At 41.1% G+C, this 18,160-nt stretch overlaps 1 protein-coding gene across 1 annotated transcript in view; it reads left to right on the plus strand.

The window, feature by feature from the left end:
• Window positions 1–46: 46 nt before the first annotated feature.
• Window positions 47–18,160, plus strand: part of BBS9 (Bardet-Biedl syndrome 9) — a 285,911-nt gene continuing 267,797 nt past the window's right edge. The window contains exons 1-5 of the mRNA XM_058825345.1: window positions 47–242; window positions 1,359–1,479; window positions 4,779–4,929; window positions 6,067–6,131; window positions 8,547–8,660. Coding sequence (XP_058681328.1) covers window positions 1,368–1,479; window positions 4,779–4,929; window positions 6,067–6,131; window positions 8,547–8,660 — 442 coding nt within the window. The 5' untranslated portion in view covers window positions 47–242; window positions 1,359–1,367. The remainder of the gene's footprint in view (window positions 243–1,358; window positions 1,480–4,778; window positions 4,930–6,066; window positions 6,132–8,546; window positions 8,661–18,160) is intronic.

Here is an 18,160-nt window from a genome sequence, read left to right on the forward strand (position 1 = left end):
CCCAAACTACATTTCCCAAGCTCTCCCCTGGGCGGGGCGTGGGGCGGTGAGCGGTTGGTGCCGGCGGTGGGGAGCGGAGGATGCTGGAGATGGCGGCAGTGGTGGGAATGCGCCTGTAGCCCTGCTGCTCTGTGCCTCGCCTCGGGCCGCCACTGAGCGAGGAGCTCCAGTGAGGAAGCGGGGCTGCCGCCCCGGGGCGGCTCGGACTGCGCCGTGCCAGGGAGCTGTCGCCTCCCGCCCAAGTAAGCCCCCGCCGGGCTCCGTCTCTTGTCTCTGGCTGCACGGGGATGTGTGTCTGTATCTGTGTCTGTGTGTGTGTCCGTGTCCCAGGCTCGTGTGGGTGCTGTGTGTGCTGCTCAGGGACTCTGTGAGGGAGGGCAGCAGGGAGTGAGGGGGTGTGTGTGGAGAGCTGCGCTGTGCCAGCCCGCACCCGGCGATAGAGGGTTGCCTAGCGGGCATAGCGACAGTGAAAAAGGTGGAAAATACGTGGTTTTGTTTGTCGGACTTGGTTTCCTTGAAAGAGGCAAGGCGCGGGCTTGCAGGCTGCGTTTGTTCCGAATCAGTCTGCGTTTGTTCTGAATCCCGTACTTTTCCCTTCGTCCCGCTGGAGCTGCCGGTGCCCGGCCGCCCCTCGCCTCCTGTGCGGGCTGTGGGATCGACTGCGTCCGGGTCCAGAGGCACGGAGCCGTGAGTTTTGAGCCAGGATAATGTTATTGTCAAGCTGCCCGCTAAGGGATTAGTCTCCTCGCTCCTTCCCTCCCCCCTTCTTAAAATAACATCAGGTAGGGAGCAGAAAAGCTGATTTGTGCCCTGTATGACCGAGTTCTTTAGTCGTGTCACTGGAGCATCTTCAAGGCGATTATGCGGAGGAAGTTTTGATGTCGTCTGTTTATGTCTCCATTTACTTGTCTAAAAATAATTTCTCTTGCAGAAGACTTGCATCAGATTTTTTTTCTTTCTTTTTTTTTTTTTTTTTTTGTTGGTACTCCTTGGTGAAAGAAGAGAACTCAGTTCTGTGACTTTAAAAACTTTTTATTACTTAGTGCTTGTAACAGAAGGCATTTAGCATTTAACAGTTTTTAAAAGTCTGTTACTGTGTTGCATTTTCTTTGTATAACTAGCAGTGTCTATCACATTTAATTCATCTGACTGTAATATTCCTGAGGTTGTTTTCAGAACTGTATAACCAGAAACGCCAGACACCGGAAATTAACATTTATTTAGCTCACACTAGTGCAATGTGAAATTGAGAGGTGTAATATACTTAAGGAAACCTGTTACTTACAAAGAAAAAGTTTTTTGTATAAACAATTGCATGTATTAATATAAACTTTAACAATGGTTTGTTTCTTTTTCAGTAAAGAAGAATGTCCTTGTTTAAAGCTAGAGAATGGTGGTCCACCATACTTGGAGAAAAGGAAGAATTTGACCAAGGCTGTCTGTGTGTTGCTGATGTTGATAATAGTGGCAGTGGACAAGGTAAATTCAGACTTAAAATTGCTGGCTTTTAAGCCACGCAGCTGTAGGTTTGCTTTGAGCAATGCATGCTTGAAAGCTTGTTAGCCAGGTTAGTTGGCTAGTTAGTTTTAGGTCTGCTGTCTTTAATGTGTCCTTGTAGGCTTAAGAAGACAAATTCAGTGCTCTCTGTCTTTTTATATTTGTATGCTGCTAAATATGTTAATTCTTGCTTGTGTTCACTAGTAACTTCTCTCATGTCTTATTCCCTGGTAGTAGATATTTTTAAAATAAAGAATTTTCAGTTAGTCATGGGAGCAAACACATTGTGACTTCTAAAAACCTAGGGGGAGAAAAAAGACAGGTGAGAGCTAAGAAGTTAAAAATTTAGAAAAACAAATAAACAACTCTTTTTGTCTGGAAAATAAGTGACAATTGAAGTAAGTGACTCTACTTGAGTAAACCCTGCGTTTCTGTGTAGTCATTAATAATGTGAAATAATCTTTCTGTCAGGGAGAGTTTTTGTGTGTGTATTTTTTAAAATGAATAAATTCTTGGTGTCTCTATGATATCATGCTCACCTTGGAACTTTGTTTTTGCCTGGTAGAGGTACTTGAGTTTGACTTCCTTGCTGCCATACTCTTCTAAAACTATTTTAATGTAAGGTTCTCCCTTTTCAGGGTAATTTGAATAAAGTTGAGCTGTTATTGATTTGGTGTACAACCTTTTTCACTAGAAATTCATAAGAGTCATTTAGGTCAGAAAAGACCTTTAAGATCATTGAGTGCAGCAAACCTCTGTGTTCGTTACTAAACCATGTCCTTGAGCACCATGTCTGCACATCTTTTAAATACCAGCAGGGGTGGTGGTTCAGCCGCTTGCCTTGGAAGTCTCTTCCAGTGCTTCACAACCCTTTTGGTAAAATTTAATATTCCATCTAAGTTTTACAGCCCCTGGTTCACCTCTAAGCCCTGTACTGGCTTTGTTGCCCTTCTCTGGCCATGCTCCACCACTTCCATGGGTTTTCTGTAGTGAGGGGCCCCAAACTGAATACAGTATTTGAGGTGCAGCCTCACCAGTGCTGAATACAGAGGGGCAATACTTTTCTGGCCACGCACTTTCTGGTAGGAGCCAGGATACCATTGGCCTTCTTGGCTGCCTGGGCACATGCTGGTTCATGCTCAGCTGCTGTCAACCATCACCCTGGGTACTTTTCTGTAGGGTAGCTTCCTAGCCACTCTTCCCCACGCCTGTTGTGTTGTGTGAGGTTGTTGTGACTAAACAGAATGACTGACACTTGGCCTTGTTGGACCTCATACAATTGGCCTCAACCCATTGTTCCAGCCTGTCCAGATTCTGCCATAGAGCCATCCTACCCTCCAGCAGATAACCCTCCCACCCAGCCTGGTGTTATCAGCAGCCTCCTGAGGGTGCACTTGATCCCCTCCTCCAGGCTGTTGATAAAAGTAAAAAACAGAACTGGCCCCAGTACTGAGCCCTGGGGAATGTCACTCGTGACTGGTCACCAGCTGCATGTAACTTAGTTCACCACCACTCTCTGGGCTCAGCCACCCAGCCTTTTTTCTATCCAGTAAGCAATATACCTGTCTAAGCTGTGAGTATCCAGTTTCTCCAGGAGAATGCGGGAAATGCTGTCAAAGGTTTACTAAAGTTGAGGTAAACAACATCCACGATCTGTCCCTTTTCCATTAAGATGGTCACTTTGTCCAAGAAGGAGATCAGGTTGGTCAAACAGAACCTGCACATTATAAACCCCTGCTGGCTGGGTTTGATCTCCTGGTTGTCCCATCAAGCTGCGTGATGGCACTAAAGATGATATGCTCCATGGCTTTCCTTGGTACTGAGGTCAGGCTGGCTGGCCTATAGTTCCCTGGATCCCCCTTCTGACCCTTTGTGTAGATGGGCATGACATTTGCTAGCTTCCAGTCATCTGGGAGCTCCCTGGTATTACTGATGATAAATGATGGAGAGTGGCTTGGTGAGCACTTCCTTGCTCAGTGTTCCTGGGTGGTTCCCATCTGGCCCCACAGACTTGTGTTTGTGTCTAAGTGATGTAGCAGAATGCTGATCACATCTCCTTGCATTATGGGGGCCTCATTCTGCTCCCTGTCCCCGTCTTCCAGCTCAGGGGCTGGGTACCCAGAGAACTACTGTTGCTCTGTTGAAGACTTAGGCAAAGGCAGTACTAAGTACCTCAGCCTTTTCCTCATCCTTTGTCACTATATTTCCCCCTATATCCAATAAAAAATAGAGATTCTCCTTGGCTGTCCTTTGGTTGCTGATATACTGATAGAAACATTTTTAGTTTTTTATGGCAGTAGCTAGATTAAGTTCTAGTTGGATTTTGGCCCTTGTAATTTCCTTCCTGCAAAACCTTATGATTCAGCCCCCCTGATTCAGCTGCCCCTTCTTCCCAAGGTCATATTTTCTCTTTTTCCTAAGTTCCAGCCAAAGCTTGTGCAGCCACGATGGTGTTCTTCCCTGCAAACTTGTCTTTTGGCACATGGGGATGGCCTGGTCCTGTACTTTTTAAGACTTCCTTTGTTAAAAATGATCAGCCTTCCTGGCCCCTTTGCCCTTCAGGACTGCCTTCCAAGGGACTCTGTCCACCACTCTCCTAAATGGGTGAATATCTGCCCTCAGGAAGTCCATGACAGCAGGTCTGCTGTTCCCCCACCTTCCTTCTCTAAGAACTGAAAATAAAATTTTGTCACCGCTGTGCTCACTACAACCTCCAACCATCACATCACCTATAAATCCTTCTCTGTTTACAAACAGCAAATCCAGTGGGGCACCTTCCCTAGCTGGCTCCTTCAGCAGTTGTGTAAGGCAATTATCTTTCATACACTCCAGAAATCTCCTAGACAGTTCCTCTCTGCTGTGTTATATTCTCAGCAGACATCAGGTAACTTGAAGTCCTCCACGAGAGCAAGGGCTGGTGATTGTGAGACTTCTGCTTGTAGAATATTTTGTTGCCTCTTTGTCCTTGTTGGGTGGTCTGTAACAGACTCCAACCATGACATCTGCCTCATTGGCTTTTCCCTGATTCTTACCCATAAGCACTTTATTGCTGCCATCGCTGGTGCTGACAGATATTCATGTATTGAATTTGGAAATTGCAAATGTAATTGCTAAAGTTAATTAGGAGACAGAGCATAATGAACATTAATTGAATCATGTCAGTGTTCTGTCTTTTTATTTAGGGTATTATTTGAAGCACTCTGCAGCAAATTGAATTCCCCATCTGCATGCTATTGTATTATGTAGTATCCTATGTGTTGGTTTTGTTTGTTCCTTTTTAGATAAAGTTATTGTGGGCAGTTATAATGGATATCTCAGAATCTTTAATCCACATCCTGTGAAACCTGGAGATGAAGTACAACCTGAAGACTTGCTCTTGGAGGTGCAGCTGCGAGAACCAATATTGCAGGTGGAAGTGGGAAAGTTTGTTTCGTAAGTAAATGGCAGGCTGTGGTGCTGGTTATTTAAATATTAGATGTGATTTTCTTCCTTTGTTTTGGAGAGTTTTCAGTTTCTAAATGGAAACTATTAATCACATCTATGACTCCTATAATATGCATTTGATCTGCTTCTTCAATCATCTTCATATGAGAGAATTTTTACTTAAAGTATATATAGAGGATAATCTCCCAAAGAGTTACATAGTTTTTAGAAGTATGTAGAATAGGAAGAACTTAACATTTAAAATTATCTTTTAAGGTGTTAAGAATACTTGACTAACTTGTTATGGTCTAGGATGTAATACTGATCAATTGTTTCCTGTTTGATAGAGGATAGAAGATCTTTAATTCCAATGAATTTAGTGGAAACAAGTGGCCAGGCAGAGGAGAGATACTGTGACTCTAAGGGAAACACCTTATAGTTAATTTGCTGTAAGAGAATCTACTTAAGAGAACTTTATTTTAGAAATTGGTTCTTGAAGGTCTCATTTTAATTTTGAAATGAACTTCTAATACTGTAGCAAGAACTTTATTTAAAAAAGGAAAGTAAAACCTAACCATGGAGAAGATTCGTGCTCTGAGATCAGAGTCAAGTACTCATGGAGTGACCCTTTGCAGGAATGATAATGTCTTACTCTGTGAAATGAGCTAAAACATTTCAAGTACTTTGCTAGAAATACTATTTGTTTTGGAGAAAGAGGAATATGAAGGTTTGAAGGTTCCATGCAGCTAGTGCAAAAGTTCATTTTAAAAAAAGTAGCGTCTGATATTGCTGAATAATGCTTGTTTGAGGGGATGATCTGCATATTGTCCCTCCATGAAGGATTAACAGCACCTTATTTCAAATGAGTTTCAAACTAAACTGGGAAAATAGTTGGGTTGCTCTTCATATTTGAATCTCAAAATATGTTCTTAAAGGATTAATTTTAATTTTGAAATTAACTCCAAACACTTCAGCATGAATTTAGGAAGATCAGTACTTCTGAGTTTTTACGTTGGTGTCTTACACCCAAACCTTTGCATCTGGCCTACACATGAGAGCAATTTCCATGTAGTACTTGAATCTTATCCTTTATGAATTCTATTTGAATTTATCTAAAAATAGTGTTTTTCATACCCTTCTTTACAGTGGTACTGAAGGACTTCATCTGGCTGTGTTGCATTGCCGAAAACTCTGTGTGTACGCCGTTTCAGGTTAGTTTAAAGATCCAAGCTTTCCACTGATTTTAAATTATCTAAAGTTTGGATTAGGTTAATGTTAAACTTGGTATATACAGTGTTTGCTCATCATCACTGAAGATCTGCAGTTGTGTTCTTTCACTCAAGCCCACCTATGAAGAGGAGATATTAGTAATTAGGTTTAGCAGAGGTTGCTGATCTGCTCCATGCCTGAGATGTGTGTGATGGTCTGTGGTTAGCAGTGATTGAGAGCAACTAGTTTCATTATGTTTTTATGAATTGGTGTTACTGTTCAACATGCTAATGAACAGATGGTTTGATAATGCCAACCTACTTAGCTCTTTAAAAAGGAACAATTATGATTCTTTCTGAACTCAGAAGTCCAGATAATTTTTTAGAAAGCCAGAATGTTGGTAAGGTAGCCCATGAGAAGACAGAAGGTTAATACTGGTAAGATGGTGAAACCACTGTGTTTTATCTTAAATCCTCTTTTTTCTACTGCCTTTGGCTGGAAATTCTATATGATGTGTTCTCTCTGTATGTGAAGAGCCTAGTAAGGAAATACATATTCTGTACTTTGATTTTTTTTTCTTCTATATGCTCAGAGCAAAGCACAGATTTCTATTAATGGTACAGCCATCTTCAAAATTCAATAGACAGCATGGCGTTGTTCATTTTCTCCATGCAGGGACACACTCTGTGATTCCTTTCATTACAAGAGCATGGTTTTCTTGTAGGAGCAGCTTGTTTCCTATTTACAGCCTTGTAGTCAGGTTACAAAAATGTACTCTTTTTGCCTATCTGGAGACACCTGTGAAATTGGTCTTTGCTGAGGAGGGATTCTTGGAGATGCACTGCAGTTTTTGTGCTTTCTCTTTGCTGCAATAGTGTTTATGCCTTAGGATTATAGCCTACCAGTACAATTTTTATTAAAACAATTTATTTTAAAATTTGCCTTAAGAGCCTACAATACTAAGTCTAGAAGTCTTTAGTAGTTATAATTTGCTGTTTGGTCTACATGGCTTAAGCAGTTAAGTAATAATAAAGGTAAAATTCTGCTATCTTTTAACAGACTTTTCATACTAATCTGTAAGCATTCATGCTTTAGTGGTAATTTCTGTCATCTTAATGGGTACTCTCAAACAAGCTCCTTTGAGAAATAACTATCATTACTTCTTTATGCTTTTAAGGCAAATGACACTTCCATATAATGGAATCTTTACTTGCTTTATACATGCTACCATATCTGTTATTCATAATAAAAATCACTATGCTGCTTCTTTGGACAAATGAAAGCATCCTTCAGGGCTGACTAAACTATGGCCTTGATATTGTATTGCAGTCAATATACACAGGGTGACTACTTTCTAACTTGTTTATCCTGAAGTGTTGATGATTATTTAGTTACTATCCAGCAGGGCTTTTCCCCTCATGTCTATTCCAGTCTTTTCCCTAATGTGGGCCTGCTTTAGAGGTCAAAACTGTGTTTGATTTGTTTGGAGAAATTGCCTAAAACGTTAGCATAAGCTACAAATCTTTCATAGAATGTTGTTTAAGTTGTTGTTGGAATAATATATGTATAATTAAAGCTGTGGCAGGATTTAGTGCAAAGCACCTTTTTCCCAACTGATGTGACTGTTCTCAAAGGATTTTGTTTACTTTTTTTCCTTTGCTAATATTAGTCCTTAAGTATCATTTTATGTAATGACCTTTACTTTCTTGATGGGGTTCAGGAAAAACTTGATTATCAAAAGAGGAACTTCAGTTTCTTTAGAAAGACTTTTATTTTCTGTTAGTTCCTTGAAGGAGTCAGGAAGTTAAAATTCATGCAGACCTTTTCAGACAATGTGACATATTTCACAAAATTATTTTTGTTACCATATGTTTGTCTTTTATCTTTGCATTGCTGATCACTCCATTCAATTTTCAGGCAAAGTAAAGGCAAGTGATGAGTGTGCCCTAAACACAGCTTTGTCAAATTGGAGCTAAAGACCAGCTACAGCTTAATTTGAGACAAAGACTGTTGCTACTGAAGGTGGTTGTTGGATATAGTACATTTACCAAATAGCTAGAGAATCATAAGAATGCCCCTTGGAGCAGGGGGAATCAAAGATTTTTTCCTGATCTTAGAGGAAGATCATTTTTCATGTGCCCAACATGAAAAATACATTTAAGTAATAAAATCTCAGCCTTTTGTGAGGTCTTTATACCATGTATAGTATAATGAGACTTTATTTCTGGTTCCGACTTTTGGAATTTTATATCTTGGTGATTTTTTTTTTTCAGGAAGCAGCAGTGTGAGCCTACACATCTCAAAAGTCACTAGAAATTAGGTTACATTTCCTTCACATTGTTTACACTGATACTCCTTTACTTCTTCCACAGTGCATGTATCAAATTAATAAATATTTACTCTTTGTTTTTTTGTAGGAACTCAGGGGAATGTGGAGCATGGGAACCAGTATCAGATTAAACTGATGTATGAGCACAATCTTCAGAGAACTGCTTGTAATATGACTTATGGCCCATTTGGTGGTGTAAAAGGTAAGCTCCTTGTATATTCTTTATAATTAGTTTAACTGAATTTGGAAAGACAACATGATGCTGTTGTCTAGAGAAAAACATCTTTCTATTCATCATGGTACTTTTTGTCTGATGCACCTTGAAAATTACTTAAGTTGAAATGAGTGAAGAATATGAAATGCAGAATAGTTGTTTTCTCACATTTTGAACTGGATATGAGTTTACAAGGTTAATATTGATTTTAAAAAATGTGACAAAATTCCTGGCTCTTCCCTTGCAAAGTACTTCAATGTGTTAAAATAATTGTTTTCTTCTGTGCTTGGATTCTGTTTTACTTTTCTGGGCTTGCTTATCCTGAGCAAGTTAAAAAGTTCACATCTTGTTTTGCTGAACCTGAGGTACCAAGTGTCTTGAAAGATATGTAATGCAGACTTCTAAAAAAACTACTTAAACTTAGATTGGGAAAACAGAACAGTAGACAGTAATATTTATGGTGTATTTGCAGATTTGAATGAGTTTAATAGATATCAGTATTTTTTGAACTTGTGGACTTGTGAACTTGTTTTTCTGTTCTGATTTGGAAGCATTGATGTTGGCTTTGCATAACATCTCCTTCTCTTCAGAGGTAGAGATTGCCTAAAAATATTTGGGAGGTGGCAGTCATCAACAAAAGTAGTGTCACTAACCTGTTGGGAGAATGATAAGTCACTTTCTGAGGCAGAAAGTCTCCTTCATCAATATGGCAAATGTATGTAGACAGTCCTTCAGTTCTGTGTCTGTAATAACCTCCCAGTAATAATGCTACAATGCCTTAACTCAAACTCAGGCTTGTCCCTGGGCTGACCAAAATCCTTACTGATTGAAGAGATTTTCAGCTAGTAATTTCTTACAGCTACCTTGGGGAAAATGGTCAGCTCATGTGGGTGAGAAGGTGTAAGGGCTATGAGTATCTTGAGAAGTGAGTGTATATGGTGTGGGCAAATTTGTGTTAAAAACAGAAAGACAATACAGAGGTTCCTAAATCTCAGAAGAGGGACTAATGTTCTCTGACATTCTACAGTGGAGTTGCAGTAACAAATGTATAGGGGATAGTAAACTAAGTGTTGTGAGTGTCTGGAACAGTTCAGAAAGAATAAAACAAGTAAACATGTACCACCATGCAGTTCTGCAGAAGAAATTCTCTGGATTTTTACATGCATGTTTGTTTACCATGGAGGTCTAAGTAGATGTCTGACCACCAGCTCAATCTTGATGCCAGACCTGTCTCAGGAGCTGTGGTGGAAGCAAGTAATCTGATGTAGAAGGTGTCTTTGCAAGCTAGAGAGACAGGAGGTAATGTTTACCCTAGAACCTACTCAGCAAGCCAAACACTTGACCTAGGATGGTCCAAATGAGGGCCAATCCTGACAAAGCAGCAAGAGCAGCAGAAGGAACTCTGGTAAGTTCTGTAAACTATTCTGAGTTTTCTGTGTTAGCATGTTGTACTAATTACCTTTTCCTTTTTTCTTCACCATGTTCCAGTTCACATATATGTGTTTATTGCTGTTGGACAAAGAATGATCTCAAGTAATAAAGAAACAAAGAAGGCACAGGTTTATGTTATGTAATGAATAATACATATTCATATTGTAAGATTAACATGCTTTCTGTTTACGACCAAAATCTAGGAAAATTATAGTGAATGTTCAGTCACCTGATAGGAGGCTAATAAGGCATGTGTTGAAGCATCAGAGAAATTGTCAAAATGGACACTGGGGAAAGTTATTTTTGGGAAATGAAGGTATATTTTTTTTGGTTGATATCCTGGTCTGAATGTTCTTTTTATGTGGCTTTCCTGGACTATCTGATTAGATTTCTTATTAAGGAAATGCTTTTAATCTTGCCTCAAGCCTTTTGCAGTGAATCTATTTCAGGGTTTTTTTTTTAAAGCATCATCTTTTATATCTTGTTTTGTCCTTGAGGCTTATGAAGGACAGTATTGTGGTTTTATTTCCATCTCACAAAACGAGCCAGAGTGAACCAGAAAGGAAAGCAAGTGCTGTTAGTTTTAGTAAACAAATCCCTGTCCTGGTCTAGCCTGCCATGCTATCAATGTGTATCTGTGTTTGGTAGATAGTCTGGTGTGCCACTGAGAGTCTGTAAATAAATAAACATATTTTTTCTTTACCATCAGTCTTCCACAGGCTTCTCTGGAATTCTTTTCAGGCATCTACTAACAGTGTCTCTTGCCTTCAGTAGAGGTTAATTCATGATGGTGCTGTAGGCCTACAGCAATGAGCTTGCTTTGCTAACAGTCTGTTTTCTGCACCACAGTCTGGAAGTAGAATAAGAAAATACAGGGAGAGGTTTTGCATTTCTTGCCATCTGTTACTATTGTGACTAATATGTGTCTTACTGCTATACTCAAGCATGTTTGAAACAATGTGAGGGTGAAGGAGGCCCTTCACAGGTCATGTTCACAGAACTACTGAAGCAGATGCAGGAGAATGGCAGTTGAACAGAAGGAGGAAAGCATGTGTGCAGGGAAAGCATGCCGTGGGAGTGCTGGGGAGGAGGGTGAATGTCAGTCCCCCAGGAACATGAATTTTCATCTGAGTAAGCAAAGAATGCTGTAGGAGTTTACACAGAGAACTTGATCTATGAAGTTGCTCAGTCTTGCTCAGATTTCTCTTCCTGAAAGTTATGCTTTTTTTACTTTTTATGGAGGTCTTAATCCTATACCTTCAGTGGTAAAGCAGTGCATTCTACTCAGCCATAGGATGTAACACTGACAAAAGAAAAAAAAGATTGGGTTTGCAGTCCTGAGGGGTATGGAAGAGGTTAAAAGTAAAGTCAGGACCGTGGACTTTAGACAGGCAAGCTTCCTACTCTTCAAGGAGTTACTTGGACCCTTTGTGAAACTGCCCTCGGGGACAAGGACTCAGAAAATGGCAGATCTTCAAGGATGCCTTCCATAGAGTGCAAGAGCTCAGGATCCCCAGGTGTGAAAAATTGGGAAAGGAAGGCAAGAGATAGACATGTCTGAGTTGAGACTTGTTGGTCAAAGTAAAGGGCAAGAAGGAAATGCATAGCCAATGTAGACAGGGAGAGGTGACCTGGGAAGAATATAGGGGTGCTGTCTGGTTGAGTAGGGATGGGGTTAGAAAAGCCAAGGTACAGCTGGACATGAACTTGGTGAGGGGTGCAAAGAGCAACAAGAAGGGTTTCTACAGGTACATTAGCCAAAGGAAGGTCAAAGAAAGCAAACTGGTGAGAGTGGATGAGTGGAAGGCTGAGGAACTCATCAACTATTTTGCCTCAGTCTTCACTTGTAATTTGTCTTCTGGGGGATAGTGGGGGAACAAAGTCTCTCCCACTCCAAGGAAAGATTGGTTTTGTGACCACCTGAGGAATCTAAGTCTATGGGACTTGACTGAAAGGCATCCCAGAATCCTGATGGAATTGTCTGATGGAGTTGCCAATCTACACTCCATGATTCTAGAAAAGTCATGGCAGTGGGTGAAGGCCAGGGTTACTGGAAAAAGGAAACACTGAATGCATTTTAAAAGGGCTGGAAAGGACCCCCCCCCTCTCCCAGAAGTACTGACCTGTCAGCCTCACCTCTATGCCTGGAAATGTCATGGAACAGAACTTCCTAGAAGCTGTGCTAAGGCACATGGAGAACAGGGATGTGACTCTAGACAGCATGGCTTCACTAAGGGCAAGTCCTGACAGATCAACTTGTGGCCTAGTGGTAGAGAGTCATGGAGTGGCTACATCAGTGGGTAAGGTAAGGATTATGAATGTCATCTATCTGGACTTCTCTTAAGTCATTGACACACTCTCCCACAACATCCATCTCTTTAAATTGGGGAGAGATGGTATGATGGGTGGGCTGTTCACTAGATGGTTAATTAGTTGTGTGGTTGCATCTAGAGTATCATAGAATCACAGAAAATCCTGAGTTTGAAGGGACCCATCAGGATCATCCAGTTCAACTCATGACCCTGTGCAGGACACCCCAAGAATCACACCATGCGCTTCTTGAATTCAGACAGGCTTGGTGGTGTGACCACTTCCCTGGGGAGCCTGCTCAACCACCCTCTGTATGAAAAGCTTTCCTGATATCCAACCTAAACCTCACCTGACTTACCTTTTTGTCATTTCCTCAAGTCCTGTCACTGGTCACAAGAGTGAAAGATCAATACCTGATCCTCTACCTCCCTTCAGGAGGATGTTGAAGACCACAATGATATCTCCTCTCAGTTCCCTCTTCTCTAGGCTGAACAAATTGAGTGACCTCAGTTGCTCATAAGGCTTCCTCTCCAGATCCTTCACCATCCTATAGAATGACAAGTGGTGCTCCTTGGGCATCTGTAGTAGGAGCAGTGCTCTTTAATGTCTTCATCAATGATCTAGGCAGTGGGACTGAGTGCATCCTCAGCAAGTTTGCAGATGACACCGAGCTGTGTGGTGTGGTTGACACACCTGAAGGATGGGATGCTGTCCAGAGGCACCAGGACAAGCTAGAGAAGTGGGCCCATGGGAACCTGACAAAGTTCAACAGGTTGAAGTGCTGCACCTGTGTCTGGGCAATCCCAGATGAATGAAGACTGATGGGAAGATGCACTCATTGAGAGCAGCCCTATGAGAAGAACTTGGGTGTTCTAATGGATGGAATGCTGGATGTGAGGCAACAGTTTGCACTCACAGCCTGGAAGGCTAATTGTATTCTGGTCTGCATCAAAAGCTGTGTGACCATCAGGGTGAGGGAGGTGATTGTCTCCCTTGCGAGAGCCCACCTGTAGTGCTGCTTGCAGTTCTGGAGTCCTCATCACAGGGAAAACATGGAACTGTTGGGGCTGGTCCATAAAAGGGCCATGAAGATGGTCAGAGAGCTGTCTGCTACAAAGACAGGCTGAGACAGTTGGTGTTGTTGAGCCTGGAGAAGAAGAAGAATTCAGGGAGACCTCAATGTGGTCTTTACATACTTAAAGAGAGCTAAAGGAAAGCTGAGGACAAAGGCTTCATCCTACAAGAGGGATAATTTAGATTAGATATAAGGAGGAAGATCTTTTACAGTGAAGGTGGTAAAACACTTAAGGTCAGATTGGATGGGGTTCTGAACAACCTGACCTAGATGATGTCCCTCCTCATTGTGGAGGAGATTTGGCTAGATGACCTTTAAAGAACTCTTTCAACCCAAACTATTCTATGATTCAATGATTTTAATGTCTCTGGAGTTGTTTCCCATGTTCGAAATACAGAAACAAACACTGCTAGATGTGTATTGTATTCTCATTCAGCTTTCCTTAGTGTAGGTTTTTGTTGTTCTGTCCCTGCTAGTTTATAGCAAGCTTAGACCCTTGTAATATTTTGGTCTATTTGACAGCACATCTCTTTGGCTGAAATCTGTTGGAGACGTAAAATATAAAACGTGCGACTGTCACTTCTCAACTGTTCATTTTTTTGACTCTTGTATTAAGAAAAAATCTATTAGTCGTTTCTCTGTGGAGAGTAATGTGAAGTAAAGAAACTTATTTTGTAGCCTTATTTCTAAATTTCATTCTTGCTGGTGTCTTCAATTTAATGATTTTATCTATGTGCAACTTTCATATGTGGAGGAATTGAGACAGATGTTCTCATAACAGTAACTGATGAAGAAACAACAAACTCATTTATTCTCATCATAGAAAGCTGAAATCTAAATTAAATAAACTATTAAAGCTGTAGAATAAAAAATCCAAAGACTGAGTAGTTGTCTAGTGGCTTGCATAGATTAACTGTACATTTTTGTTAAAAATAGCAGAGTGTGAATTGTGCTTGTCACCACTAGATGGTCCTCTTACAACACTTACCACTCAGCATTTCTAAAGCTGCATTTATTCTCAAACTGATTCTACAGGTGTATTTACTGCAACACTTAGTGAGGTGTAGGAAGCACAAAAGCACTTTCTGAAAACCTCTATAGCTAAGAGTGTTATTGATTGAAACAAAATGTATTCTGGTGGTTGTAGAATGTTAGCAAAAAGGTGAGATGAAATTGATTCTTACTTTCAGCAGAACTGTTACAGGCTCAGGGCTGTGAGAAATAACTATGAAATCCCTTATAAGTTTAGCTAGAATTCTCAACAAGGCTAGTGGAAATGTTTAAAGATAGTAAATGGAAAACACCTACAAAGATGAAAATGTGGAAGTCAAGCATAGTGTAGGCAGAGTTGGTTGTGACTTGGAACTTTTAAATCTGTGGCAAAAGATTATAATGCAGATATTTACATTTCTTTGCTGCTTTTGCTAAATGTTTGTTCCTTGCTGTCTCTGAACACTGGTGCTAAAATGAAAACAAGAAACTATCAAGAAGGGACATATAAAGATCACCTATTGATTTAATATTTAAAAAACTTAATATTGTTAGCCTAGACTTTGAAAAGTTGAACTTAACTTCAAGACACTGCCTTTGTTGTTTAGAATGCATATCTCCTTTTCATATTTCTGAACTCTTCCTCATGGTCTTAGAGCTATAAGTTGAGTTTGTCATCCAGTGCTCCAATTCTAGCATATGGGTCATTTTAGAAAGGATGATTAATGATAAAACCATGAGTCAGTAGGGCTGAACCCTGGTTTTCAACCAAGTGAACTCTTAACCTGGCCACAAAATGTCACAGCCCTTAAGTAATGAACAGATTGTAAACTTTATGGTTACTTCAGATATAAAATTTAAAGACCTTGAGGGTATTCTACCTTAAGCTGTCTTTTTTTTTTTATTATGAAAATGAAGGTGAAAAAGCATATATCTTTAAGATTTATGTTTTACCCTTACTTATGGTGAGTACTCAGCTTTACAAAAATTCTACTTTATATAAACCCATTCATCACAAAAGTTTTATAATAAGGTCAGGTTGTACTATTATGGCATCATGCAATTACGCCACCCAGAGACTGCTCTGCTAAGAATTCAGCTGTCATTATATGAAGTGATGTTTGCTGATAGTTTAAATTATCTTGGAAAATATTTTCTGTTTTCACATCTGCAGTATGTTCTGAGTCTTTATGAGTCAAATACCAATGACATGGTATTTGGCTCAAATTCATAGTTTAAGATGATGAGCTCATTAGAGAGGTTAAGTTTGGAGGCAGCCTGGGCTGTTGCAACCCCAGCCTGGCTGGGTTTGTGATCTCAAGGAGCATGGTCTTGGCAAGAAGCAAAGTCAGGACCCTGAGCTTTGGAAGAGTGAACTTCTAGACATCTAAGGAGTTGGTGAATGAGATGGCCTGAGAAACTGTCCTTAGGGACAAAGTAGCTGACTAGAGCTATCACGTGGAGCACAAAGCTCTACATCCCAGTGTGAGAGAAATCAAGCAAGGTAGGGCAGACACCGACATGGATGAGAAGGATCTAGTCCTCAAACTGAGAAGAAAGAAAGAAATGTGCAGCCAGTGGAAACAGAAGGGACGTGACCTGGGGAGAGTACAGGGATATCATTCAGATGTGTAGGGATGGGATCAAGAGTGTCAAAGCACTGATGGAACAGGACTTAGTGAGGGATGTGAAAAATAACAAGAAGCTATTCTCTGAGTATACAATGTCAGAAAAAAAAAGGTTAAGGAGACCAATAAATGACAAAGGAGAATGACAAAGGAGAACTGGTAACAACAGATATGGAGAAGAGTGAGGTATTCAATGAGTTTTTTGCCTCAGTCTTCACTGGCAGTCAGATTTCTCACATCTCTCAAGTCCCTGAACATCCAGTGGGAGTTGGGAGAGCCAAATTCCTCCTGCAGGTTTGGGACTACTTGATGAAGCTGAATAGCCACAAGTCTGTGGGGCCTGATGGCATGCATCCCAAGGTCCTGAGGGAACTGCCTGAGGTTGTTGCAAAGTCACTCCATTTGAAAAATCATAGCAGTCAGGCAAAGCCCTGGTAACTGGAAAAAGGGAAACACCTCTCCTATTTATAATTAGAGTAGAAAGGAAGCTCTGGGGAACGTCAGACTAGTGAGCCTCTCCTCTGTGCCTGGTAAAATTATGGAGCAGATCATCCTGGAAGCAGTGTTAAGGTATGGCTTCATGAAGGCCAAATCATATCTGACCAATCTGGTGGCTTTCTGTGATGGAGTTACTGCAATGGTTGACAAAGGACAGTGAATGGATATCAGCTACCTAGGCTTCTCTAAGGTGTTTGACATGGGCCCACATGGCATCCTTAATTCCAAACTGGAGAGATGTGGATTTGCTGGATATGCTATTTGTTGGATAAGGAACTGGCTGGATGGATGCAGCAGGAGAGTTGTAGTCAGTGGCTCTATGTCCAAGTGGAGGCTGGTGACATGTGGTGTTTCTGTCTTGGGACCAGTGCTCTTTAATGTCTTCATCAATGATCTAGGCAGTGGGACTGAGTGCACCCTCAGCAAGTTTGCAGATGACACCAAGCTGTGTGGTGTGGTTGACACACCTGAAGGATGGGATGCCATCCAGAGGCACCAGGACAAGCTTGAGAAGTGGGCCTATGGGAACCTGACAAAGTTCAACAGGTTGAAGTGCTGCACCTGTGTCTGGGCAATCCCAGATGAATGAAGACTGATGGGAAGATGCACTCATTGAGAGCAGCCCTATGAGAAGAACTTGGGTGTTCTAATGGATGGAATGCTGGATGTGAGGCAACAGTTTGCACTCACAGCCTGGAAGGCTAATTGTATTCTGGTCTGCATCAAAAGCTGTGTGACCATCAGGGTGAGGGAGGTGATTGTCTCCCTTGCGAGAGCCCACCTGTAGTGCTGCTTGCAGTTCTGGAGTCCTCATCACAGGGAAAACATGGAACTGTTGGGGCTGGTCCAGAGGAGGTCCACAACAACAGTCAGAGAGATGGAACATCTCCAAAACCAGGCTGAGACAGCTGGGATTTTTCAGCCTGAAGGAAAGGCTCTTGTGAGAGCTTCTTGTGGCCTGACAGTATTTAAAAGGGGCTTACAGAGAAAATGGAGTGTGACTTTTTACAAGGGCAAATAGCGATGGGACAGATGGGAATGGTTTTATACTAAAAGAAGATAGGTGTCCCAATCCCTGGGATTTTTCAAGGCTAGGTTGGATGGCTGGGTTTCCCCTGAGCAACCTGGCATAGTGGGTCCCTACAATGAGCATTGACATCATCTACTAGATCAGGTTGCTCTGAGACCTGTGCAGTCTGATTCTGAATATTTCCAGGGATGGTACTTCCACCACTCTAGTGGTGGACAAACCTGTTCCAGTGTTTGACCACCCTCCTTGTTAAAAAAGTTCTTCCTTATGTCTATTCTAAACCAACCTTTTTTTATTAAAACCTTTATCCCTTGCCCTATAACAGCATGCTCTTCTAGAAGTTTATCCCCATAAATAATTGTTGTACTTGTCTAGTAAACCCTAAGTGATGGATTTTTTTTTTTGCTGATTGAAAGCTTCTGATAAATAAGTTGCATGTTTTTCCATTTTTAAAAGGTATGAATGGAGTGAAGCAAGTGAACTGCATATAGTGTTTTAGTTGAGAATTTATTTTCTTATTCTTCTT

Source organism: Ammospiza caudacuta, chromosome 1, assembly GCF_027887145.1.
Source record: "Ammospiza caudacuta isolate bAmmCau1 chromosome 1, bAmmCau1.pri, whole genome shotgun sequence".
NCBI classification, from domain to species: domain Eukaryota; kingdom Metazoa; phylum Chordata; class Aves; order Passeriformes; family Passerellidae; genus Ammospiza; species Ammospiza caudacuta.